Here is a 27,203-nt window from a genome sequence, read left to right as displayed (position 1 = left end):
TTATCTTCTGTGTCTGTGTTAATTGGTTTCCCTTTTCTTTGTTGAAGAGGGTCTGTGCAATCCTTCTGCCTAGTCCGCCATCTTGCCCCACCTCCAGGTAGGCTCAATTTCTTAACTTTGAAATTAAAAGATATGTCATCATAAAGAAAGAGATCTGGTGGTATAGTGGTTAAGGTATCTGTCGTTTAACCAAAATATTGGTGGTTTTAACCAACCAGCCACTTTGTGGAAGAAAGATGAAGCAGGCTGCTTCTGTAAAGATTTATAGCCTTGGAAACCAAATGGGGCTTGCTGTGAGTTAGAATCAATTCTATATCAGTGAGGGTTTTTTTTTCATATATGTGTATAGTAATAAATTTTATATATATATATATATATATATATATTACCTGGAGGGGCTATGTGAAATAGTGGTTTGTTGGTAATTGGAAGATGCAGGACTACTGTGCATGGAATTCTGAGAAAGTTTATACTGAGACATCATCATTCCTACACGGCACACAAAAAAGTTAAACATGTTATATTCTTAACATGACTGAAATAATTTAAATCAGTCTTTCACAAACATTCAAAAGTTCTTTTCTTCTTTTGACTGTTTTCATTTAAACTGCAAAATATAGAAGCTATAAAGCTGTAAATTTCAAACATCCTTTTACCACATGATTGATCCAGGATTAAAGACAGAAGTAAAAAAAAAAAAAATTACATTTACTTATCCTAGATGATATGTCAGCTTATTAAGAAATACTTGAATCCAATTACACATGAAATAAGTTCCGGTATGGGACCCATTAGAAAAATATGCTACAATAATCAACAGATTCTTACCACTCTGTACGTATCTGTTCTGCAAGCTTTTCTCCCTGAAAACATTAGGACTTCTTGCCAAGACAGCCTGCAGCAAGACTGGTACATCGCCTTCTGGATCATCACTGCCAAGGTTATCTTTCAACTCTCTAGTATTAAATAAATAAATATATACACACACATATAAATAAAATATCAATATAGTAATTAATTTATTAAAAATTCCTCATCCTTCATTACTTAGGTAGCAACTGACTATTCAGAAAAGGCGGAGGCAGAAAATCAAGATTTACGGTATAAAAGTAAACCAGAAAGGTATATTCAACAGTATGGATTTTTCAAGATGCTATCCCTGGGAGAATTATAAAAAAGAGAGAGGAGTTCTTTTAAGTACAATCATTTTTTTCCTTGTTATTTTAAACAGAAAGCAAAACAAAACATTAGGTATTTTATAAAACTATGAGTTTACCTAAGAATGTTCACATTAGTCCTAAGCAGAAATAGTCTCTACTATAAACAATTCAAAATAATGGAAGGGTACAGAGGTGATAATTATGCAGAGAAGTTAGTATCAGGACTTGGAATATTTTTTCTGCTTTACATCTGAATATGACTGAGTATGACTTTTTGGGAATGTCCTCTGAATGAAATACTGTCGCCACATTGCTTAATGTAATACACAGAGGTTATGTAGTTTTTCTATTTTATGTTTTGCTCAAAGTCCTCAGGGAGAAAATAATCAACATTAAGTGCAGTAGCAATTTCAGAAAATTTGAAAGTAAATACCAAAACACAACTATGGAAAGTTGAATGTAAAAAAGTTAAACACAGACAGAGTTTTTAAATTTATCTTCTACATGTGTATGTTCCACTCATTCAATCCAACAAAGACCTATAAAGATGGGGCCAAATTATAAAATTCAATAAATTACTGAGGGCAATATTAAAGTAGCTCTCCATCAAATAAATTCTGGTGGTGTAGTGCCTAAGGCATTTGACTGCTAACCAGAAAGATGGCAGTTCAAACCCACCAGCCACTCCTCAGAAGGAAGGTTGGGCAATCTACTTCTGTAGTGATACCGCCTTGGAAACCCAAGCAGGGGGTCACTATGAGTCAGATCCGACTCGATGACAGTGTGTTTGGTTAGGTACGCTATTTATTTCCCTGACTTTTTAAAATTTTTGGTGAAACTTTGAATAAGTATGTATAGGTATATAAAGTGATATAATATTTAGACACTTAGAATTTCTGGTGTGACAAAATATTAGTATTTAATTTCTTTCTAGTTTAGCCAATCATTTCTTAATTTTTCCACCACGAAATTCATACACAGTATTTCATCTTAGAGTTATTAGTTTTTTATTAGCTTTAAACATGGCCCCAAAGTATGTGCTGCATCTAATGGCAGACAGCTCTCCATTATAATGTGTCTTATTCTTATTTCCTTGAATAATGCATCTTAATTAAAAACAATTCAAGAATGGAAGGATACATGATTACCAATGTGTAGTGCATGGGAGGAGAGAAGGGTTAGAGATCTAACTTTTTATACATTTTTGTGTTAAGATATTAAAAGAATGTTTTATCTTTTATACTCAAGCATTGTTTTGAAAGTGTACTTCCGTGCAAAAATTCTGTAAATACATTGCATAATTTAAGTCAATATTGTTTTGAAAACTCTATTGTGTAAAAACACACACTTATGTTCAGATGTTACAGTAAGTCCTAGAAAAAAATTAGTTTCAAATTTTGTAGAGCCTTCCACAAAGTCATTCTTTAAAGTCTTGTTATAGGTAGTCCCTAGATTTACAAAAAAGTTCCATTCTTAAATCTGTCTCTAAATTTGTACTCTAAAGCCAACAGTTAGGTATAGTATTGTCAGTTAGTCAAATGTTTTGTCTTAGTATATAGTGTGTATCTTTCTATACATTAAAAACATTAAATACTTCCAGACACACTAAAACATTTTTAACACAGTAATACAGTAATAACAATGCTTTGATACACGTGTCACAAGTAGCACCCATTTGTTATTATGAACCATTTCATGTACTTCGAATTTTTAATATAATAGGCTTTACGGAGGGTTGGTTCCTAACTACAGGCTAGACATTAGTAACCCAGGGACCACCTGTATATTGCCCATGAAGAGTATTTGAGTCTATTCTAACTTAAGCAAGCACCATAGTACTTAAGAATTCTAACCAGTGTTGCAATACAAGGAAAAAAGGAGACAGCTTCATGAGCAATTTCAGACCTCTGTACCACTGATGGATCCCAAGACTATTCCAACAGAGTTGAAAAGATCTTTATAGAACTCCATGGGTCAGAAATGTTGTCTCAAAGTAACTATGGACTATTTAAATCTTATTAATATCTCATCACATTAAAGCTATATTCTCACTTAGATATTGTTGTATTTTAAAAATAAAGTTTATGTCTAAAACAAATTCAAAATAAAACCTTCACTTTAGTTACTTTTAGATGTAAAATTGATAGTACTTACATGTGATCTGTTGATACCTGGTTGAGGCTGTGGACAAGCTGTGAAACCAAATTATCATCCCTACAAGACAAAAGGCAGTTCACCTCTTCTGCTATTCGGGCATTAAAGAGAAGGCTCTTTGTCGTTGTAGCAGGTAAAGGAGATGGAAGAGGAAGCTGGTTCAGGACTATTTGGGAGAAAAAAAAATAAAATTATTAGAAACCGAGTGACTGTAAGAAATCTCTTTAGTTCTTACATATATTTTAAGATTAAAAATAAATTATGCACTGAATGTAATAATGTTATTGAATTGTACACAAACAACAAAAATTTTTAAAAAGTTGTTAAGTATCTGTGGCAAAGTATTAAAAGGAGTATCTCCTCTTCCTCTGCAAACCCTAATAAACTCTGTCAAAGTTCCAAAAATTTCCCTTGAACTATAATAGATTATACTACACTCTAAGAATAAAGTTCTTTTATATTCATGCTTCTTGTTCATTTCGTAAATTTTTAACAATTTAGCAAATGACTACCCAAAGAGGTTAGATTAACTACTAGCTTTAAGGTAGCCAAAATGAGAATACATTTATTAATTTCATTTATTCTTTCTCATAAGATTTATCAGAATCACAAGTACTCTCACAGAAGTGACCAAATAACACTTCACTCTTCTTAAGACAGAAAAGTACACACGTTTCCCTCCCCCCGCAAAAAAGCTTAAGTATACACAACAAAAACAAATGTGTAACTTCAGGAGAGAAGCAGTAAAAGAACAGAACTCTGGAAGAAGAAGAATATCCAAGGAATTCTGCTCTAAATCAAAAGTTCATAAATAATTCTCTTTTCATTCTATTCCAACAGCAAACAAAAGAACATAAGCACTTTACAGGAGTTTTAATCCAGCTGTTTAATATCTTTGGCTGTTTTTGTTTTGGACTGATCAGCCCCAATGGATAATCAAAAGTTTTTTATTAATAAAAATACAGGAAACAAATTATTATTTAATAAATAAAGTTAATTGGGCAGATTTTAAAATATGAGATGCGTCCAAAGTGGTGGAAGGAAATTTAAAAATTCCTGGTAGTATATCTAAGTTTATATTCCTATATTCTAGACACTTTATGCCTTAGCTGCAACAAAGTATTAAAAATATACCAAGAGTTTAAAAAATCTTTCTGACTTAAGCTATCTTAACCCCATCAGATACTTTCTTGCTAACCTAGCTATCATAAACTAGTCATGCTAGTTTCCCAAGCTCAAAGCTGTACAGTGTTCTATTTCACCCCCACTGAAACCAGATGGGAATAGAAGGAAAATAAACAAACAAACCCCAGAAAAATATCTGGAGGATTCTGCACATGCCTAAAAACATTTCATTAAGTTATTTTCTCTTATCTTTATTAAAAAGCCTCAAATATCATACAGTGCTATAGGAAGAAAAGCATGCCATCTTCTCACTATCTACCCATTCTTTTTCCACTTATTTATTTAGGTTATCTGGTGGCATAAATGCACCAGCCACTCCTTGGAAGACTGGACAACCTACTTCCATAGTCATACCACCTTAGAAACCCAAGGAGGGGTCGCTATGAGTTGGGACCGACTTGACAGCAGTGAGTTTGGTTCTTTGGAGTATAGGACACAGGGACTAATATTATGGGTAGGTATCTGCCCCATTACCTAGAGACTAAGAATTATAGTTAAAGGTACCAAATGAAAGAATGAAGTCTTAAAAAACAAAACAAAAAAACACAAACAAAAACAGTGTTGTATTAAATAAGCCTCAAAAGATCGTCAATGTTCTAGGCATTTCTATAAACCTATAGTAAAATGTTGTTTGCTGTTGGGTGAGTCAGTTTCAACCATAGCAACCTTATGTCCAACAAAATGAAACACTGGCTGGTCCTGTGCCATCTGTATAATCCTTGCTTGACTTGAGCCCACTGTCAATCCACCTCATTAAGGGTCTTTATCTTTTCCCCCGACCCTCTACTTTACACAACATGGTATCCTTCTTCAGGGACTTGTCCCTCTGGATAACATGACCAAAGTACTAGAGGTGAAGTTGCTTCAAGGAGACTTCTAGCTTGACCTCCGTGCAAGACAGATTTGTTGGTTCTTCTAGCAGTCCACAATATAGTCAATATTCTTCGCCAACACCAAATTCAAGAGCATCAATTCTTCTGCAGTCTTAGTATTTAATTTCTTTCTAGCTTAGCCAATCATTTCTCCACCACAAAATTCATACATAGTATTTCATCTTAGAGGTATTAGCTTTAAACATGGCCCCAAAGTATGTACTGCATCTAATGGCAGACAGTTCTCCATTATAATGTGCCTTATTCTTATTTCCTTATTCACTGTCTAGTTTTCATATGCATATGAGGTTAATGAAAATACAATGGTTTGATTCAGGTGCACCTTGGTCTTCAAAGTGCTTTCTTTGCTCTTTAGTACTTTAAAAAGGTCTTTGTACCTGTTATGTCCAATACAACACGTTATTTGATTTCCTGATTGTTGCTTCCATGGGTGATGACTATGGATCCAAGTGAAATGAAATCCCTGACAACTTCAGTATTTTCTCCATTCATCATCATGTTGCTTACTGGTCCAGTTGTGTAATCTTCTGTTTTATTTATATTGAGGTGTCCATGCTGAAGGTTGTAGCCTTTGATCTTTACCAGTAAGTGTCTCAACTCTTCTTTGCTTACAGCAGGCAATGTTGTGTCATCTGCATATCACAGGTTGTTAATGAATGTTCCTCCAATCCTGATGCTGTGTTCTTCCTCATAAAGTCCAGTTTCTCAGAACATGTGCTCAGCAGACAGCCTGAAAAACTATGGTGACAGGATACCATCCTGACACACACCTTTCCTGATTTTAAACCACATAGTACCCCCTTGTTCTATTTGAATGACTGTCTCTTGGTTGATGTACAGGTTCCTCGTGACTACAATTAAGTCTCACGGAATTCCCATTCTGCACAATGTTACACATAATTTTTTATGACCCACAGAGTTGAATGCCTTTGTTTATGAGTCGTGTTCTCAACTTCATTGCTATTGTTTTAGTGTTTGCTAAATATTTGTACTTATCCTCTTTTTTTATTTTGATGTGAAGGTTTTATTATATTTCTTTAAGGTTACTCTGTAATTTACAATCTTCTTCCCAAATTTAAAACAGTCTGTTCTCTCTCACAATTGTCTTGACTTCCTCACTAGCTAGAAGTTCTGTAACTCCACTGTTCATTCCCTCTTTTTGGTTTGCAGTTGTCTTCATTTACCAATTGATGTCTCTGGTTCCTTGTCTTGTAAGCTTAATTTACTTTGGACATTTCTATAACTGGGTTGGCTTCTTGGTTATGATGTCGTGTGTTAATCATCGGTTGTTTGCTGTTGTTGGTTCTCTGTCTGAAGGGCCCCTTTTAGCATCTTTTGCAAAGTTGGTCTGGTTTTAACAAATTCCCTTAATTTCTACTTATCTGGAAATCTAATTTCACTCTCATATTTGATAGACCATTTTGCTGGGTATATAATTCTTGGTTGGATACACCCCTCCCCCAACAGGGTTTTATGTATACCATTCCATTGCCTTCTCGCCTGCATGGTTTCTACCAAGAAATCAGAGCTCAGTCTCATTGGTTGCCCTTTGCAGGTAACTTCATTTTTCCCGTGGTGCTTTCAGGATTCTTTGTCTCTGGTTTTGGTGAGTTTGACGATGCTATGTCTTGGTGATTTTCTCTTGGAGTCTATCCTGTTGGGGTTCGCTGACCTTTTTTTTTTAGAATTTGGGTGAAGATTTACAGAGTAAATTCACTTTTCATACAGCAGTTCACATATACTTTGTCCATGTCATTGACCAAAATTTACAATGCAGCAGCTCCCCTCCCACTTCCTCCCCATAGTTACCTCCTCCCAGTGTTCGCTGACCTTCTTGAATGGATATATTATCACTTTTCCTCTTAGGGAAATTCTTTTCCAACAAATCTTCAACAATTTTCTCTGTGTCTTTCTGTCCTGGAATTTTGATTACACATAGGTTATTCCTTTTGATGGTATCCCACATGATCTTAGGCTTTCTTCATTATGTTTTGATCTTTCGTCTGATTGATTCCTTAACAAAGTGGTATCGAGGTATTTATCTTCAATCTTGTTAATTCTGTCTTCCATTGATTTGATTCTAGTCCTTTGTCCATTCAATGTAGTATCTACTTCTGAAATCTTAGTATTAATCTTCTGAATTTGTTAGCTGTTTTCGTATTGTTTCTAATTTTTTATTTTGTCAATTTGTTCTTGTATTGTTTTCCTAAATTGTTCTAGAGCTTCCCTTAATTTTGTCAAGTGTTTTCCTTGATCTGTGTTCTGGTTACCTAGAACCACTGTGACAAGAATAAACCACAAATGGGATGGCCTTAACAAACAGGAGTTTATGCTCTTACAGTTTGGAGGCTTTAAGTCCAAGTTCAAAGTGCCAGGCTCTAGGGGCTGGGTGAAAGCCCTCAACCTTTAGACTTCAGCACTGCCTCCTGCTCCCAGCCCACTGGAGCTAGAGGCGTTTCTTTACTCAGATAGCTGCTGGCTGCTGAGGCTGAGAAGACCAAGGTTGACAAGTAAAAAGGCACAGTCCTGATGTTACCAAACCACACGGCAGGCCATTAACTCAAGTTCATTGTAAGTCCCAAGATTGGCAGAGCATGGCAGGCTGCTGAATAACGACATGCAGGCTCCATGCCATATGCTAGAGACTATTCCCAAGGTTTCTCCTTATATACAGGAAGCAGACCACATCCCAAAGGCAGCTACTCAGCTGCTTGTGGTAGATCCCACCATGGAGTTGATTGCCAGTCTCATCATGGGGAATAACTACCACCAGCTGCCTAGCCACTCAACCAGGCCCAGCCAAGTTGACACACAAACATAATCACCACAATCCATCTCTCAGTTAGTTGAAGGTATCTAAATATAATTCTTTTGAATTCCTTATCAGGGAGTTCCAATGCTGCTTCTTCCTCAGTGATGTTTTCTGGGTTTGTATCCTGGTCCCTTGTTTCTACTACTCAGTCTTGCTTTTTTGTGTGGGCTGTGATGGTCTGTTATCTCCAAGATATTGTGGAGGTGGTGGTGTATTTGTTTAATTGGTGGTTGTATGATGGTGTGATTCATGCAAGATTTTTCCCCCTTTATTTTGTTTTGATATTATCTGTCTGAACAGGGTACTGTACTCCTCTCTTCACTAGTTGTTAGTACTCAGGCACTCACCACCTGTTACCTGGTGAGTGTGATAAAGAATGTGACTGTGTGCAAAGATCTCTGTTAGTGTTCATCAAGAGCAGTTGAGGATGAATTGAGCTGGTATTGGCTCAGCTAATACCATAGTCTATAGTTGGTCAGCTGGTATAAAAGCAAGTGGTGGTCCTCACACTCAGTGGGTGGGGCAGCAGGAGGCACAGGTACAGTTGGGTTGTTTGCAACAGCTGCTATCTTCCACTCAGTGAGACCAAAAAAAAAAAAACCAAGCACAAACTCCAACCTCATAAACAAACAGGAAGAATTGCAAAAGAGAAATGCAATAAATAAGAAAAATTTCAAAATATATATTTAAATATATATATATTTAAAAAGGATAAAAGAAAGATAAGGAAAAAAGAAAGCCACAATATCTGAAGAGGACAGAATGAGAAAAGAGCAAGAATGAAGGATTAGGGAAAACAAGAGATGGGAAGAACTAAAAGAAAAAAAAAAAAATAGAAGGGAACCAGAAAAAGGGAAGATGGGAAAAAAACACAAAAACCCAAGAACCAGGGACAGGAAAGGGGGGCGGGGAGGAAGAAGGAGAAAGACAAAAAGAATAATTTAAAAACAAACACAAAAAACTGTGGGGGGCAGGGCACGGCACCCAGGCTCTGTCAGGGCACAAACTGGGATAGAGGGCCCCGTAGATGAAGATAATGGGTGAAGGTGGGGGGATGGCCACACCCGTTTGCCAAGAGGGTGTGGTGCACAAGAGTAACAAGGGAGAGATCAGACCTCTCCAGTGTGGTTGCCCGTGCTGTCCTCGGCAGGAGAAGCCCACTTCCAGGTTGCAGTTCAAGCAAGAACGCCATCTGCACATACTCAAAAAGGCTGTACCGGCTGCTTGGAAACATCCAAATGGCTGCACCCTCAAGACAGCCACCGAGAGTCCACAGGTCCATCTGTCCCCTTCCTCGCTGTTCTTCTGCCTTCTGGTTGTCAGGCACCAACACAGCAGTTCTTGCCCATGCAGCCTTGGTGAGTAGACCCAATTCTTAGGTTGCTATCAGGAAATATTCAAAATGGCTATGCCCTCAAGTCAGCTGGCAGCCCTCAACACCATTTGTCTCCTTACTCACTGTTTCATTCAGGTTCTTCTACTAGTTGGTATTTAATCCACTTCTTTATCCTTCCCTTCAAGGCTCAGCATTCCAGGATTGTCTTCTGTATCAGTTTCAATTGGTTCCTCATTGATTTATTGCAGAGAGTACGTGTAGCTTGTCTGCCTATTCTGCCACCTTGCTGGAACTCCAAGAATTGAATGCCTTTCCCTAGTCAATAAAACAAAGGAAATATCTTTCTGGTATTCTTTGCTTTCAGCCATGATTTGTCTGACATCAACAATGATGTTCCTCATTCCATGTCCTCTTCTGAATCTGATTTAAATTTCTGGTAGTTTCCTATACTACTGCATCTGTTTTTGAATTATTTTCAGGAAAATTTTACTTGTATAGGATATTAATGATCTGGTTCTATAATTTCTGCATTCTGTTGGGTCACCTTTCTTTGGAATGGGCACAAACAGTGATCTCTTCCAGTCAGCTGGCCAGGTAGCCGTCTTCAAAATATCTTGCCATAAATGCATGAGCACTTCCAGCTTTCCATCCATTCATTAAAACATCTCAATGGGTATTCCTTCAGTTCATGCAGCCTTCTTGTTACTCACCAATTCCTTCAGTGCAGCTTGGACTTCTTCCTTCAATACCACTGGTTCTTGATCATGTTACCTCCTGAAATGGTTGAACATCAACTAATTCTTTTTGGTATGGTGATTTTGTGTGTGCATTATTTCCATCTTCTTTTGATGCTTCTACCATCATTCAATATTTTGCCCATAGAATCAATCCTTCAATATTTCAACTTGAGGCTTGAATTTCTTCTTTAGTTCTTTCCAGCTTAAGAAAAGCCCAGTGTTCTTCCTTTTTGATTTTCTAACTCCAAGTCTTCAAACATTTCATTATAACACTTCACTTTGTCTTCTTGAGCTACACTTTAAAAATCTGTTCAGCTCTTTCACTTCACCATTTTTCCATTCACTTTAGCTATTCTTTGTTCAATGGTAAGTTTCAGAGTCTTCTGACATCCATTTCATCCTTTTCTGTCTTTTTAATGACCTTTTGTTTTCTTCATGTATGATGCTCTTGATGTCATCTCACAACTCATCTGGTCTTTAGTCACTGGTGTTCAAATCTATTCTTCAGATGGTCTCTAAATTCAGATGAGGTATAATCAAGATCATGTTATGGCTCTTGTGGACTACCTTTAATTTCCTATAGTTTCAACTTGAATTTGCATAAGAGCAATTGATGGCATGTTCCACAGGTGGCCCCTGGACTTGTTCTTACTGATGATATTGAGCATCTCCATAATCTCTTTCCTCAAATGTAGTTGATTTGATTCCTGTGTATTCTATCTGATGAGGTCCAAATGTATAGTCACTGTTTAGATTGTTGAAAAAGGTATTTGCAATAAGTAAGTCATTGATCTTGAAAAATTCTATCATGCAATCTCTTGCACCATTTCTATCACCAAGGCTATATTTTCCAACTATCAATGCTGCTGCTTTGTTTCTTTCACATTCCAATTACTAGTAATTACCAATGCATCTTAATTGTATGCTGTTGATTTCATAGTGCAGAAGTTGGTAAAAATCTTTAATTTCTTCATCTTTGGTTGATGCATAAATCTGAGTAGTATTAATATTAAACAGTTCTCTCTGCAGGCATATGGATAATATCCTATCACTGACACCACTGTACTTCAGGATAGATCTTGAAATGTTCTCTTGGACAATGAATGTGACATCATTCCTCTTCAGCTTGCCACCCCCCCTCTTCAATGTGTCATTCCTGGCATAGTAGACCATATGACTGTCCAATTCAAAATGGTCAATACCAGTCCATTTTGGCTCACTAACAGCTAGTGTATAGGTCTTCATGTGTCAACTTCATTTCTGACAACTTCTAGTTTTCCTAGGTTCATAGTTTATATATTCCACATTCCAATTACTAATGGCTGTTTGTAGCGTTTTCTTCTCATTTGAGTTGTGCCATATCAGCAAATGAGGGTTTCAAAAGTTTTACTCCATCCATGTCTTTAAAGTTGACTCTACTTTAAAGAAGCAGCTCTTCTCCAGTGCCTTCCAATGTGAGGAGCTCATTATGCCAGACAATGTTTCACTGCTATTCATAAAGTTTTCAGTGACCATTTTTTTTTTCTCCCAGAATTGGATTGCCATGTCCTTCTTCTTATTCTTAGTCTAGAAGTGCCACTGAAACCTGTCCACCATGGGTGACCCATTTGAAATACCGGTGGCATTGCTTCTGGTATCATAGCAACACACAAGCCATCATGGTACAACAAACTATGAAAGATTACTGAACATGACATCAAAATAACAAATATCACACACACCAAAAAAAAAAAAAAAAAAGTTGGCTTGTCAAATTTTCTCCTTTGAAGGGCAATTTCAGCTACCATTTCTATAATGCTCATCAAAGAACAGATTTCATGCTTCCTTGGATTTGATTTTTCATAATACTCTGCCATGTTCTTTGGTCCTTATTTTTTCACTATTATGTAAAAACCACTTAACAAACACACCTAACCAATTCTTCAGGGGTCCTTAGAGGAAACAGAAATTAAAGTCTTACATAATATTAACTGGCAATACTAATTTTTGTTTTACTTTGCTTCATTCACATTTATGCCAACAAATCAAAGGAAAAAATGACATCTGTTACTCAAAGTCTCAAATCTTAAATTTTTTAAATTAAGACATTACAGATAATTTGTTACAGTCTCTCTCAAAATCACTGTTAACCAAGACTAAGACTTAAACTGGATAAATAAGCCACCAAACTTACGGTCTGTGAGGCTGGCAATCCCCGCAAGAGTAGTGATGGGGACATGGGGCATATCCCCATTCATCCTGAAGTTCTGGAATGGTGGTGCCTTATAGAAGTACTTAGTTCAGGTGCCAGCTGTCATTACTTCCCATTTCCCAAACACTGTAACACAAAAAACAACAGAAAATTACTTGTAAAAATATGTCAAATAACAGAAAATGCTAAGTAACAATATACTAATAATATCTAGAAACTTTTAGTCACTATGTTAAAAAAACAAACAAACCCTGTTATGTGCTTTTATTGTTCAAACTAAATAACAATAGTCGTCATTCTTATACCCTTACTATCTGTTAGATGCTACAAAGTGCTTTGCACACATTAGCTCATTTAGTTCTCATAACAGCCCTGTAATATGGATGTTATTAGGAGGCCTAGTGGCATAATGGGTAAGCACTCAGACAGAAAGGTCAGTAGTTCAAAGCCACTAGCTATGCCACAGTTGAAAGATACAGCAGTATGCTTCTGCAAAGGTTTACAACCTCGGAAGCCTGATGGGCTAAGTTCTACTCTATCCCACAGCAATGGAATTAGATTTGACATCAATAGATTTGCTTTTTTGGTTTAAGGTAGAATCCATTATATTCTTCAGTTAGTATACTAACAAGGAAATTAATTTACAGGGAGATGAAAGTAATTTTATGGAGCAAGAATTAGAATCTGGGCAATTTGGTTCCAGAGTTTGTGTTCTTAACCACTAGACTACACTGCTAGACAGGGATACTCAATCTTGACAAGTACTATAACTCTTTTCCCATCATAAATGTATTAAAAATCCAGTTTCACAATCTAGCTTCAACTTGCCTTTCTAGACATGTCTCTCATAACTCTCCTATATAAACCATATTTTCCAACCAAACTGGTCTAATAAGACTGTCATGAATCAATTTTGTGTTTTTCCTTCCATCTTTTCACATTTGAGACATTCTCCTTACCTTATTAGCAGCTCTCCCTACCTTAGTCCAAAACCTACAATTTTTCAAGACCCTGGGTAAGTTCACACTATACTTCATGAAACCTCATACAAATCCACACAAAACTCATTTTACCTATAAAACTAGTGTGGTGAAGGTGACTGACCACTTCTAACTTCATGAGGAGTAGAGAGGATCACCCTTAGCCTCAGCCTATGGCTGATTCCTATAAAGTGGAGGTCAGACACCTCTTTCTCGCTAACCTTTTTACCAATTCTGACGCCAGCTGTCCCTCTCACTCTCTTCTTCTCTGCTGGGTTCAACAATTTATTGCAATGGCCACACAAAAACAGACAATGATCATGATTATAGAATTTATATTAAGGAAGTAACAGGTTACAATTCAGGACCAGAAATTACTCAGGATACAGTAATCAGGACAGCTTCTTCTCAGCCATGCCACAGGGAGGCCTCTCTCTGGCCCTTTGCTCCTTGGGCCTCTTGGGCTGGTCCAGCCTCTGCCCTGCTTGGGCAAGTATTACAAAGCTATTCAGCTCTGCCAAAAAGTTCCTGGAAGCACTCTACTCCATAACCCTTGGGCTGCCTGAAGGCACTCAGCTCTCTTGCCCTGTGGGTCAGAAAGCCCAGTGTACTGCCTCCTGCCAGTCTCCTTGTTCTGCTGCCTCTTTTGTCACATTTCTCTGCCACTAATTCTTACTGTTTCTTGCAATCTCTGTTTTCATAACTGTCTCTGGGGTCTAGGAGGTTCCCAGTGCAAGGATCCTGCATCCAAAGGATGAGTTCCACTGCTGTTTCTTCTTAGTAGTAGTAGTCAGGATCCATCCCCCTTTCTGCCTCTGGGATGGCTTATTTTAAGCCTAGTGGGACAGCAAAACTGACCAATCACCTCATTAGGGGTCCATTACCTTATTTGCCTTGGTGGGCCACAAGCACCTTATTGCACAGTCCCATCTAATCATTTGATGGGTGTTACAAAACCATGGCTAGAAAGCCCATATAGAAGTGATTCATTACACTGCATAACCTTAATTGGCTTTGAACTTGTAACACTTATTGCCCAACATTCTTCTGGTAAAAAACGTATTATTCCTTTATGGCCTCTTTTGAAACACACTTCATTATTGTATAATTACTTAATGTTCATGTAAGTACCTTGTCTTCCAATTACTATGTCATGGTCCTTGGGGTATAGGCAAATGAAGGAAATAACACTACAGCTGGCCCTTGAACAACATGAGTTTGAACTATGCAGGTCCACTTATACGTAGATATTTTCAGTATGGATCTTAGAGAAATTAAAGAGCTAATAGAAACCACACCAGAGGAACTAACAGAAGACAACTAGATGGAGATGAGTGCTTCTGAACAATTGCCAATAATGAGGAAGACATAGAAGAAGCAGTGTCATAATACAAACTGACATAAGACAATCTGGCAGAAGTATTCTGATTATTCAAGACAGCTTCTGACTTTTAAATGACATGAACTCTTCTATGATACAGGCAACTGAAACTCAACCAAATGGTAAAAGAAGGACTGGTACCATACAGAAACATTTTTAGAGAAATGAAGAAGCAAAAATGTAAGCCAGAAATTATGACATATTGCTGTAAAGTTACACAGAGTGTGCCTGCCTTTCCTGCATCCCATTCCACTTCTACCTCTTCCATCTGAAACAGCACAACCAACCCCTACTCAATCGGAAGACAATGAGGATGAAGAACTTTATGATGATCCATTTCTACTTAATGTATAGTAAATAATCATCATGCTATACAGTTAATAAACTTGTTTATTGTGCATATGTCTGTGTGAAAATCTAATAAATTATATAGGAAAAACTGTGTTAATCAGTTATCAGTAAGGCTTCCAGTCAACAGTAGGTTATTAAAGTAGTAAAGTCTTTGGAGAGTCAAAAGTTATACACTGATTTTCTACTGCACAGGGGATTGGTGCCCTGACCCCTGCATTGTCCAAGGGTCAACTGTATAAGCCAAACCCTGTTCTAGGAATTTTACATGTGTTATCTCCCACGATGTAAACATTTTTAATGTACAATTTCCATTTCATACATATGAAAGCTAAGGTAACTTGAGTAGCAAGTGGTAAAGTTGGGATTTACGCTCAGATCACACGAATCAAAAAATGAATTTTAAGATTATGTGTTCTAGAAATAAAATGGAATAGTTTATTTTTCACAGTGCCTTCAAAATGTTTTACACACATAGGCACTCAAAAATTTTTGATAGATGTAACTGATTTAGATTAAAAAATAATTTGGATATCCTTCTCGAGGGAATGGTTCCTTCTTACAATATGACCAAAGTAGGTGAGATGAAAACTGGCCATTCTCACTTTCAAGGAGCATTTTGGCTGTACTTCTTTCAGGACAGCCCATAGTACTTTCAATATTCTTCACCAGCACCACAAAACTCAAAAAACATTGACTCTTCTTCCGTCTTTCGTATTTATTCATTATCCAGCTCTCACATGCATATGAGGTAATTGAAAATACCATGGCTCCTGTCAGGTGCACCTTAGTTCTCAAGGGGTCATCTTTGCTCTTCAGCACTTGGAAGAGGTCTTTTAAAGCTGATGTGCCCAGTGCCATCTGATGTCCCAACTGCTGCTTCCATTGGCGTCGACTGTAGAACGAAGTAAGCCGTATTACCAAGTAATACGAAGTCTTGGATCTTTTCTCCATTTATTGTGATGCTGCTTATAGGTCCAGTTGTGAGGATATTATCCTGTAGAGTAGTTCTTATGCATATTAAAGCTTAAGTAAACCAAAACCAAATCTTTGTTGTCGAGTCGATAATATCTCATAGTGATTTTATAGGGGACAGAATTGCCCTATGTGGTTTCCAAGGCTGTAAGTCTTTGCAGGAACAGACTGCCTCATCTTTCTCTTGCAGAATGGCTAACCAAACGCTTGCCATTAAGTCAGTAATATCTCACAGCAACTGTACTGGACAGAGAATTGCCCCATATGGTTTCCAAGGCTGTAAGTCTTTGCAGGAACAGACTGCCTCATCTTTCTCCTGCAGAATGGCTAACCAAACCCTTCCCACTAAGTCAGTAATATCTCACAGCGACTGTACTGGACAGAGAATTGCCCCATATGGTTTCCAAGGCTGTAAGTCTTTGCAGGAACAGACTCCCTCATCTTTCTCCTGCAGAATGGCTAGTGAGTTCAAACCACCAAACTTCTGATTAGCAGCCAAATGCTTTACCCACTATGCCACCAGAGCTCCTTAATCTTCTGAGAGAGGTCAACAAAACACCGTATTTTTCCAAGTTTATGGTCATAAGAAAATTCCAATTTATGCTTAATTTATGCTTTATAGCTGAATGCAAATTATTTACAGAGTATTTACAAATATAGATATACATAATTATTACAGATATATATTTTCAGATATAACTTACTTTTGTGCATAATTGCAATCACAAACAGATTAAGTAGTAACAAGTGACTGTGTTTAATTATTTAACTCAGAGGACAAAAACCCAAAAGAAGAACATGCTAGAGGGTGCTGTCTCTATTGTGCTTACCTAATGTTCTATTTTTCTACACTCCAGGTGAATAACATGTAAAAACCAAAACAAACCAAACTCATTGCCATCAAATCGATTCCAACTCATAGTGACCCCTCTTTGGGTTTCTGAGGCGGTATCTCTACAGAAGTAGATTACCCAGTCTTCCTTCTGAGAAGTGGCTAGTAGGTTTGAACCATCAGCCTTCTGGTTAGCGTCAAACGCCTTAGGCACTATGCCACCAGAGCTCTTAAATAACATGTAAAGCAGATCCAATCTTGGGCTGGAGTTTTTTAGGCCTAAAATTATTTATGTAATTAGTAAGCCCATATGAACTGTAAGATTAATAAACCTAACCAAGATTGTATTTTCTTAGCAATGTAACAAGATACGTGAGTACTCTCATGTCAACTCAAAAGTGAGAGTAAGGAGGTAAGGATAGAAGAGCAATGATGTTTGCTTGGTTTCAAGTGCTCTAACTATGGACTGAATTGTTGACTACTGACAAATGTATTTGTACCTCACTGCTGAACCATGCTGACTTCACAGGGATCTAAGATTTTGAAGATCAACAGAGGAATTTGATTTTAAAAAAAAAGGACTTAAAATTTTCAAGTCACAGATTTTAATGAATATGAGTAATCCATGGAAATGTGGCTAACTTTTATGGGAAGGTGGTACAGGTTCATTAAGAAACAGAAATCCTAGAATTATAGAAAAGAATATAACACTCCTAACTAACTATACATGGCATTTGTGGTTCTGGATTTGGACAATGTTTGGTTTGCCTGGTTCTCTGTGAGTACAGTGTCTTTTGTGAAACTGCTGAAACTGAATTTCAAAGTCATCATAACTGAAGAACAATGTGTCCTGAATGAATTGGAAACCAAATGAGAAAGATGATTTTAATGAGTGTTTTAAAATTGTCACTTAAAGCAGTGCTTTTCAATCTGTGGGTCATAGTGACCCATGAGTGGATTCAAAAATAAATTTTGTGAGTTGAAAGCAACACTGAGAGGGATAGAAATACAAGAAATATATTGCACATTGCTTTCTGAATTGAGGTAGAATGTCTTTCTAATCATGGGTCCTGGGCAAAACAGTTTGAAACCTGCTGACCTGAACAATTAGAGAAATGAGGAAAGTAGCTCACATAGTAACTGGTGGGAATGAAATAAAATAATGCATGTAAATTGCCTGACATACTACCTGGCCCATGATAAGTGATCAGAAAAGTTCATGGTGAAAGGTGGGAGAAGCTAACTGGAATACAGAGGTTTGGAGAAACAGAGAAAAATAAGTAGGTGTATTAGGGAAAAAGGTCATTCAATACAAATAATTCTCACTTCTGAAAGATCTATTATAAATTATCATTTGAAATCCCAGTACATATTTCTCTATAGTCTTCTAAACTGTAGTTTTAGTCCTAGGCATACCCATCTACAATTACTTCAATGATGACTTGACTGAAATAAATACTAGCAATAAAATGTAGAAGAAAACCAAGTTGTTGCAATGTTGCTATGTGCTGTGGAGTCAGACTGACTCATAGCGACCCCTCCCTGGGTTTCCAAGGCAGTATCACTATAGAAGTAGATTGCCCAACCTTCCTTCCAAGGAATGGCTGGTGGGTTTGAACAGCCAGACTTCTGGTTAGCAGTCAAGTGCCTTAGGCACTACATTACCAGAGCTCCTCAGTTGCAATACTACGAACTAAATCAAACACATAAAAAAAAATGGGTAAAATCATTCATAAAGTAATTTTAAGAATGGGTTGGCTTTTAATTAAAAGTGCTTAATTAGGGAAAGATGTTATAGTAAATTCTTTATTTAGCTCACTGTAATGAGACTGAGGAGAACTAAGCACTTTCTAAGATTTTTAAATACCCTAGTTCTTTTTTTCATTTAATTTCACTTCAAAATTTATAACTTCCTCATGCAAATTAAAAAAAAAATGCAAATAGAACAGTACTGGTAGAAATTACAATATTCAAGTTCGGATGACTTTCAGGTAAAGGGCAGTCTCATAAACTGATACAAACTTTCCTGGAGGGCCACTTTGCACCCTATAAGCCAAAGGCTGAAAAATGTGTATAATCTTGTCCTAACGATTTCACTTCTAGAAATACATCCTAAAGCAATGACTAGATATGTGCTTAAAGTGCATGCACAGGGATATTGCAACAACATGTTACATATTTTAGTAGTGAAAAATAGTAGCAGTAGTAGACATTTAATCAGCACCTATTTTAAAATTTGTTGCAACTGAGTTGATTTTAACTCATGGTGACTCCATGTGTTACAGAGAAAAAGGGTCACACAGGGTTTTCTTGTGGCTCCCTGGAAGGAAGATTTGGTAATTTACTTCCATAAAGATTACAGCCAAGAAAACCCTAGGGGAACCTAACAGAAAACCAAAGAATGTTGATATATTATGAAAACTGTAACTATTATCTCTGAACAATGTGTATGTTTGTTGTTGTTATGTGCCATTGAGTCGGACCCGACTCATAGTGACCCCTCCTTGGGTTTCCAAGACGGTATCACTACGGAAGTAGATTTCCCAACCTTCCTTCCGAGGAGTGGCTGGTGGGTTTGAACCGCCAGTCTTCTGGTTAGCAGTCAAGTGCCTCAGTGTATAGCAATTGTCAAATATGAACCTGATTTACTGTGCACATAAACTCTGACCAAAAACATAATAAAATATTATTTAAACAACCAATCTATGCTATGGGGCAGTTTTACTCTGTCACATGAGGTTGCTATGGGTTAAAATCAACTCAATAGCACCCAACAACAACTGATGAACAAACTGAGGTACAGAGAAGATGAGTAACTTGCCTAAAGTCATACAACAGAACTCAAACCCAGACTGACCGGCAGACACACATTACAGATAACAAAATATCTAACAATACTTTTAGTTGAATATTATTGGTATAATAAATGAATCATATTCATGGAAGATTACAATGGATCAACTGAAAATCATGATACGTAATCAATACTGATGTGAGGAAAGAAAACAGTCACAATATACAGCCAGGGAATAAAGAGAACAGGCTTCCAGCATCTGATTTCCACACTCCTCCATTTACTGGTTACGAGACTTGGACAAGTTACTTAATCTCGTTTTACCTCAGTTTTCTCTTCTACTGTGTCACATGGGGTCACTGTCAGCAGGAATAGACTCGATGGGAAGTAGGAGTCAGGTAATATTATTTCTAATTTTGTTCTGTGGGTGAAATGAGTTAATACATGCAAAATATTGAGAATTGTGCTGAGCATGTAGTTAATGATCAATAAATATGTTGTTGTTAGATGCCACTGAGTCAACTCTGAGTCACAACAACCCTCTGCACAACAGAATGAAACACTGCCTGGTCCTGTGACAGCCTCCCAATCCTTGCTATGTTTGAGCCCACCGTTGCAGCCACTGTGTCAATCCATCTCGTTGAGGGGCTTCTCATTCTTCACTGACCCTCTATTTCACCATGCATCATATCCTTCTCCAGGGAATGGTCCCTTCTGACAACATGACCAAAGTAGGTGACGCAAAGTCTGGCCATTCTTGCTTCGAAGGAGCATTCTGGCTGTACTTCCCCCAGGATAGATTTGTTAGTTCTTCTGGAAGTCCATGGTATTTTCAGTATTCTTTGCCAGCACCACAATTCAAAGGCATCAACTCTTCTTCCATCTTCCTTATTCATTGTCCAACTTTCACATGCATTAGAGTTGATGGAAAATACCATGGCTTGAGTCAGGTGCACCACATCTCACTCTTCAAAGTGACAACTTTGCTCTTCAACATTTTAAACACATCTTTTGCAGCAGATTTGCCCAGTGCAATATAATGTCTGAGCTTCTGACTGCTGCTTCCATGGATGCTGATTGTGGATTCAAGTAAAATGAAACCCCTGACAACTTCTACCTTTGTTTTTCGTGATGTTGCTTATTGGTCCAGTTGTGAAGATTTTTGTTTTATGTTGAGATATAATCCATACTGAAGACTGCAGTCTTTGACCTTCATCAGTAAGTGTTTCAAATCATCTGTGTCATCTGTATATTGTGGGTTGTTAATGGTTCTTCCTCCAATCCTGATGCTGTGTTCTTCTTCATTTAGTCCAGCTGCTTGGGTTATTTGCTCAGCATACAGACTGAGTAAGTATGGTGAAAAGATATACAACCCTGATGTAACCCTTGCTGATTTTAAACTATGCAGTATCCCCTTGTGTTCGAACAACAGCCTCTTGGTCTATGTACAGGTTCCTCATGAGCATAATTAAGTGTTTTGGAATTCCCATTCTTTACAAAGTTATCCATAATTTGTTATGATTCACAGAATCAAATGCTTTTGCATAGTCAATAAAACACAGATAGACATCTTTTTGGTATTTAATATTCAATAAATGTGAGCTACTATTTACTATATACTTTTTTGCATCTTTCTTTTGTTATGTATTTTATCTCAGATGTCTTTCATATAGAGCTATACAGATACACTTTATTCTTTTTCTAATATTATTTCATAGGTTTGTTCAAACATCAAATTTAAGTAAGTTCTTCAGTACATTATACTATGTGATTATAAGTAAGGTGAAGGGCTTTACAGAATCAAGACTCCCTAACTTCACAACCCATTGAGTATGTTGTACACATTTCTATGATACTTCAAGTTCACCCTTACTTTCTTCCTGTTCTGGACTACAGAGCAGTAAGCAAAATTCACTCTGAAGAAAATCAATATCAGATAGAAGATTACAACAAATAAGCAAAAACCTTGCGGTTTTAATATTGTCTACAAACCTCTTTTAAAAAATTGGTATATTTTAATAATCTTGCCAAACATAAATCCCTTATTTCTTTCATTTCTGAATACATCAACAATGAACTAAATATATGATAGATTAACTTGATAACTTTTTCCACAGCAACCATTCAGTATATCTTATCAATAGTTCATTCAACCCTGTATGTGTACTCCTTGAGTTGTAAATGGTACCTAAAATAAAACACTGCTTCTAAACTAGCTGTCCCTTCATGATGATGCACCCAATAATTTTTGTTTTGTGTTACTATGTCAGAACTACATCACACAAGCAATGTAAAGTGGTTTTCAAAATTTGAGTTTGGCCACAGGGAGGTACACCTTCCAGGGGAAGAAAAGGGGGGGGGGACCCCAATGAACTAAAACCTAACCTAGTTTTACTATGTATGTCTTTTCAATATTTAATTCCTCCACCATCTGTATCAAATTTATTTAAAATAAAAAGCAATGGCAAGGTCTTAAAATTCACAAGAAGAAACCCAAGATATACTGCAAAGTGAAAATAGTATTAATATGCACAGTACAAATTCACTTTTATCTAAAATCTTATCTACATACAAATAAAGCAAAGCCTGCAAAAGCTGGAACCTGTATAAGGTAGAAAAGTGTGAGAAAGGAAAATTCAAATATTTACAAATAACAGAGAGGAACAGCAAGTGGTAAGACAGCATCCTGCCAAAGGAAGAAAATTTGCAAGACATGGGAAATTAAGAGTCCTACTGAGTTCCAGCTCTCACAGGTTTCTATGTACTAGCTTATGTATGAAAAAAAAAAAAAGTCTTTAACAATGTATTATTAAACCATTAACAATGGTCTGTGATGGGGTGTATTTGGAGATTTTGGAGAATTCACATTTTTTGTGGTATTTATTACATATGCATTGCTTTGACTTTGTTACTATGAGAATATTATAATTCAGAAAAATGATACAAACTATGAACAGAAATGATAAAGATTAAATAAATCTTCTAATAGTTCCTTCTATACGTGCATAGATTTTGCTGGAGTATTTCAGTAAGTGTCTATGAAACCTATGTTAAGCATCAACTATACAAAGACACAGAGCTAGGTGCTAACAACTAATAGTATATGTTTATAAATACACACTGGCCAGAACATAAGGGCAGAAAGGTAAACTGGGATCTGCAAAGGAGTTTACTATATAATGTTAACCTTTTTATCACATCCTTGACAAAACTGAATTTAAACTTTCAGTAACCCTAATTTAACAGTGATTTTTAAAAGGGGCAATATAAAGAGGGAATGGAGGCAAGAGCTAAGGTAACACTGTGGGAAACATAACACATCTTTCCATACTCATATCAAAATCAGAAGGTTGTGAAAATTATCTCCGTATCACAGATGAAAAAGTTAAGGCTCAGAGCCTAACTACTTTGCCTATAGCTACATAGCAAACAGTAGAGCTGGAAAATGAACTCAAGTGTTTCTAACCAAATCTTGTATTTTCATACATGTCTGATGGATATAAACCTGGAAAATATCTACATTACCATGAAAGTGATATAAACCAATAAAGCTATACAGAAAACACTAAAAATTTCTAAGGGAAATTAAATGTTTGAGCAGGGTCTCACAGCCAGTAATTGAAATAGCCAAGACTAGAATACAAATGTTCACATTTCTAATTCAGCATTCTTTACATGCAACAGTGTTGCCTTGAATGACGGTAACAGTATTTTGAAATAATTAAAATTTCACACCTGTGGAGTATTTAGCAGATTAGCATTCTTCTTCCTAGGTAACGTTACTATTGGGCAGATAGGGGCTTTAAATAAGTATCTTTTTACTGTCCCAGTTTGTGTTACTGTGTTACATTTAATACCATGTTGTTTTTGTTGTTAGGTGCCTTCAAGTCATCTCCCACTCATAGTGACCCTATGTACAATAGAACAAAATACTGCCCGGTACTGTGCCAGCCTCACAATCCTTGCTATACATAAGCCCATCACTACAGCCACCATGTCAATCGACCTTGTTGAGTGTCTTTCCTTTTTTTGCTGACCCTTCAATTTACGAAGCATGATATCCTTCCCCAGGGAATGGTCCCTTCTGAAAACATGACGAAAGTAGGTGAGACGAAGTTTGGCCATTCTCGCTTCCAAGAAGCATTCTGGCTGTACTTCTTCCAGGACAGATTTGTTAGTTCTTTTAGCAGTCCATGGTACTTTCAGTATTCTTCGCCAACACCACAATTCAAAAGCATCAACTCCTCTTTAGTCTTTATTCATTGTCTAGCTCTCACATGCATAAGAAGCCACTGAAAATACCAAGACTTGGGTTAGGCGTACCTTTGTCTTCAAAGAGACATCTTTGCTCTTCAGCACATTAAAGAGGTCTTTTGCAGCAGCCTTGCCCAGTGCAATACGTCATCTAATGCCTTGACTGCTGCTTCCATTTGTGTTGACTGTGGAGCCAAGTACTATGAAATCTTTGACAACTTCAATCTTTTCTCCATTTATTGTGATGCTGCTTATTGGTCCAGCTGTGAGGATTTTCGTTTTATGTAGCGATGTAATCCATACCTCAGACTATAGTCTTTCATCTTCATCAGTAAGTGCTTCAAGTCATCCTCACTTTCAGAAGCAAAGTTGTGTCATCTGCATATCATGAGTCTTCCTCCAATCCTGATGCATGCTCTTCTTCATAAAGATTGAATAAGTACGGTGAAAGGCTACAACTCTGACACACTCCCTCTTTGATTTTACACCATGCAGTATCCCCTTGTTCTGTTCGAATGACAGCCTCCTGGTCTATGTACAGGTTCCTCATGAACACAATTAAGTCCTCTGCAATTCCCATTTTTCACAATGTTATCCATACTTTGCTATGAACAACATAATCAAATGCTTTTGCATAGTCAATAAAATACAAGTAAATATCTTTCTGAGATTCTTTGCTTTCAGCCAACATCCATGTGACATCAGCAATAATATCCCTTGTTCTTGGGAGCCCTGGTAGCATAGTGCCTAAGGCACTTGACTGCTAACCAGAAGGCTGGTGGTTCAAACCCACCAGCCACTCCTCGGAAGGAAGGTTGGGCAATCCTACTTCCGTAGTGATATTGCCTCGCAAACCCAAGGAGGGGTCGCTATGAGTCGGGGCTGACTCGACGGCAAATAACAACAACAACAGCAACAACATCCCTTGTTCCACGTCCTCTTCTGAATCCAGCTTGCATTTCTGGAAGTTCTCTGTCAATACACTGATGCAACCATTTTAAAATTATCTTCAGCAAGATTTTACTTGTGTGTGATACTAGTGATATTGTTTGATAATTTCCACATTCTATCAGATCACCTTTTTTTGAAATGGGTACAAATATGGATTTCTTCCAGTCAGTTGGCCAGGTAGCTCTGTCTTCCAAATTTCTTAGCATAGACGAGTGAATGTCTCCAGTATAGCATCTGTTGAAACGTCTCAATGGGTATTCCATCAATTCCTGGAGCCTTGTTCTTCGTCAATTCCAAAGGGCAGCTTTGACTTCTTCAGTACCACTGGTTCTTGATCATATGCCACCTCCTTAAATGGATGAACATCCACCAATTCTTTTTGGTACAGTGACTCTGTGTATTCCTTCCATCTTATTTTGATGTTTCCTGTATCATTCAGTATTTCACCCACAGTATGCCCAAAATTTTGTAATGATGTAGCCCTGAAGGGCTCTCATTTTCTGACATTATATTGGACAATGTGTCAGGGCTATTCATAAAGTTTGTAATATATCAGACAGTGTTTCACTGTTATTCATACGGTTTTAACTGGCCAATTTTTTGAGAAGTGGATGGCCCCCCTTCCTTCTTCTGAGTCTGTCTTAGTCAGGAAGCTCCGCTGAAACTTGTCCACCATGGGTGACCCTGCGGTATTTGAAATACCCATGGCATAGCCTCCAGCCTCACAGCAACACACAAGTCATCACAGTATGACAAACTCAAAGACGAGTGATGGATTTAATATTACAAGCTGTCTCAAATCCTCTCAGGAAACAGGCAAGGTAAAAATTCTAAATAGGTAAATAAATAAATAACCCTATGCTATACTATCCATAAGGTTTTATTAGGGTTTATGAAATGTTTTACGGATTAGGTTATGATTTATCCTAATTCGATATACCATGGACTGCCAGAAGAATGAACAAATCCATCTCGAAGGAACTACAGCCAGAATGCTCCTTAGAAGCAAGGATTGTTGAGGCTTTCTTTGTCTTACTTACTTTGGGCATATCATCAGGAAAGACAACCACTAGGAAAGGATATCATGGAAGGTCAAAGTGAGGGAAATCCTCCATGTGACAGATTGACACAGTGACTGCAATAGTGAGCTCAAACACACCAAAGACTGTGAGGATGCTGCAGGACCAGGTAGCATTTCATTTTGTTATACATGCAGCTGACATGAACTGGAGCAGAAATGGCGGCAATTAAGTACAGCAATACATGCTGTACTATTTTTAAGGAGCTCTGGTAGCATAGTGCCTAAAAGCACTTGACTGCTAACCAGAAGGCTGGAGGTTCAAACCCACCAGCCCCTCCTTGGAAGGAAGATGGGACAATCTACTTCCGTAGTGATACTGCCTCGGAAACCCAAGAAGGGTCGCTATGAGTCAGGTCCGACTCAATGGCACATAACAAACAACAACAACATTCATTATTTTAAATAGGTCACAGTGACGTGCTCGAGCAAAATCTTTTCACTTTAGTCAAGTACCTTCAGATTTTTTTTCCCTGCCTACTACTATTCAAGAACAGATTTTTCACACTCTAAGACACTTCCTAAAGGATCTCCCTCAAATCCTAGCTTTAAAAAGGAACAGTTCCCAATCAGCTCCATGATGAAAATCCTCACCTCCTTTAAAACATTTTTGTTTTTCTATAGAAAAAAAGTAAAGCTCTAAAGTTCTCTTGATACACAGGCTTAGTTTCTGGAGCCCTGAGCTACCATGCAAAGTCTGTCTCACTGCAGTCACTATGCTGGACACCAATTGTGTGTGTGTGTGTTTGTGTGTGTGTGGCAATAATGGAGCTATACAGTAATATGTATAACATCTAACTGAAAGATATAGTTGTATCATTAAATACTCTTCTGCAGAGAAAGAAAATTCACCAGTAAGTAAATCAAACTGAGATTTAAGGTATATCAAAAGGAATTTATGTGTACATTCATTAAGAAGTAAAACTTCTATTAATATATTTCTATAATCAGTTTTCTTCCTTGTTTTTGTCAATTAATTTCACATGCATTTTATATGAGCTAACTAGCAAAACTTCATCATCACTTTAAAATGTCCTGGTTAATCTTACAGTTAATTTGAAGAGGCCTTCAAAGAAGCTGCACAAAGTCTAATCAAAAGTACAAACTACATCAGGAAAAAGTAGCCATGGAATTTAATTATT

General features: G+C 37.2%; 1 protein-coding gene across 1 annotated transcript in view; it reads right to left on the bottom strand.

Moving 5' to 3' along the window:
• The window catches only part of NIPBL (NIPBL cohesin loading factor), a 146,303-nt gene extending 133,789 nt beyond the window's left edge, over positions 1-12,514 (bottom strand). Inside the window, exons 1-4 of the mRNA XM_007951572.2 lie at positions 12,451-12,514; positions 3,315-3,480; positions 829-956; positions 390-489 (exon numbers count right to left, since the gene is read on the bottom strand). Of these exons, the coding sequence (XP_007949763.1) occupies positions 390-489; positions 829-956; positions 3,315-3,480; positions 12,451-12,514 (458 nt within the window). The remainder of the gene's footprint in view (positions 1-389; positions 490-828; positions 957-3,314; positions 3,481-12,450) is intronic.
• Between the last annotated feature and the right edge of the window lie 14,689 nt (positions 12,515-27,203).

Source organism: Orycteropus afer, unplaced genomic scaffold (genome assembly GCF_000298275.1).
Source record: "Orycteropus afer afer isolate SDZICR_OR568_19922 unplaced genomic scaffold, OryAfe1.0 scaffold00300, whole genome shotgun sequence".
Classification (NCBI taxonomy): Eukaryota; Metazoa; Chordata; class Mammalia; order Tubulidentata; family Orycteropodidae; genus Orycteropus; species Orycteropus afer.
This window is presented reverse-complemented; position numbering and strand designations above follow the sequence as displayed.